The sequence below is a fragment of the Amphimedon queenslandica genome, unplaced genomic scaffold (genome assembly GCF_000090795.2).
Source record: "Amphimedon queenslandica unplaced genomic scaffold, v1.1 AMPQUscaffold_13502, whole genome shotgun sequence".
Taxonomy (NCBI): domain Eukaryota; kingdom Metazoa; phylum Porifera; class Demospongiae; order Haplosclerida; family Niphatidae; genus Amphimedon; species Amphimedon queenslandica.
In genome coordinates this window covers 353,249-354,406 of record NW_003546262.1, presented here as the reverse complement: position 1 = coordinate 354,406, position 1,158 = coordinate 353,249, and the positions used below count along the sequence as shown (strand labels likewise).

Below are 1,158 nucleotides of genomic sequence, written 5' to 3'. Positions count from 1 at the left end.
TACTCCAAATTGTACATTCAATGTTATTATGTATGACATTACTGATCACCTTGCAATGTAGAGTAGAATTTGTGTCATGAGAGTAGGATTTTCATTTCATATTTTCATTGGTCGTTTGGAATCCTACTTCATCTTGTTTTTTAATTTTTTTACATTCTTGTTTGTGTTAATTTTTTAATGATATTTCTTCAGTTGCCATTGTGATACTTGTTGGTTTTACACAAACAATAAGTTTATTATTATGTTAATGTAATCACATAACACTAAGTTGGTATATGTACAATATCGGTCTATAACAAATAGACTATGATATAAATCACATGCTTAAATGTCTCCTTAAGATTCTTGCAGTCCCCAATAATGCTGTTTTCTGTAAGTGTTCGATCTTTAACTTCACATCTGCTCTCTTGATCCATTCACTAATCCTCATTGACACCGCTCCCAATGCTCCAACAAGTATCGGTATCACTTCCACTTTCTTCATTCCCCACAATCTTATAATTTCCTGCTTCAACTCCTGGTACTTCTCCACTTTTTCTTTCTCCTTGGTCTCAACTCTAGCATCACCCGGTACAGCAACATCTATAACAAAACAACTCTTCTCTGACTTCTCCACAACAACAATATCTGGCTTCCTATGCTCTACCACCCTATCACATTGTATCATAAAATCCCTCAGTATCTTCACAACATCATTCTCCACCACTCCTTCAGGCTTATGCTCATACCAATTACTAGCTCTTTCCATCCGAAACTTTCCACACAACTCCCAATGGATAAACTGTGCAATCTTGTCGTGTCTCCTCTTGTACTCTCTTTGGGCCAATACTTTACACTCACTTACTATATGATAGACACTCTCACCTTTCTCTTTACACAAACGACACAGTGGTGACTCTATGGTTTTATCAATCTTACACTTGGTGTAGTTAGTTCGTAATGCTTGCTCTTGAGCCACACACAACAGAGCATCAGTCTCCGGTTTCAAGTCACATTTCCTCAACCATTGCCACGTTCCATTAAAATCAGCACACTCACTCACCTCCCTATAATATTGCCCCTACATTTTCTTGTCTTTCCATCTGTTTTCAGTTTCCATCACTTCCCTTCTTTTATAATCTTTTGTCTCCATACTCCTCTCTACATCAACTATTTAGC

General features: G+C 37.0%; 1 protein-coding gene across 1 annotated transcript in view; it reads right to left on the bottom strand.

The window, feature by feature from the left end:
* Positions 1 to 266: 266 nt before the first annotated feature.
* LOC109580176 (uncharacterized) overlaps positions 267 to 1,158 on the bottom strand; it is a 4,143-nt gene continuing 3,251 nt past the window's right edge. The window contains exon 2 of the mRNA XM_019993068.1: positions 267 to 781. Within this exon, the coding sequence (XP_019848627.1) occupies positions 317 to 748 (432 nt within the window). The 5' untranslated portion in view covers positions 749 to 781 and the 3' untranslated portion in view covers positions 267 to 316. The remainder of the gene's footprint in view (positions 782 to 1,158) is intronic.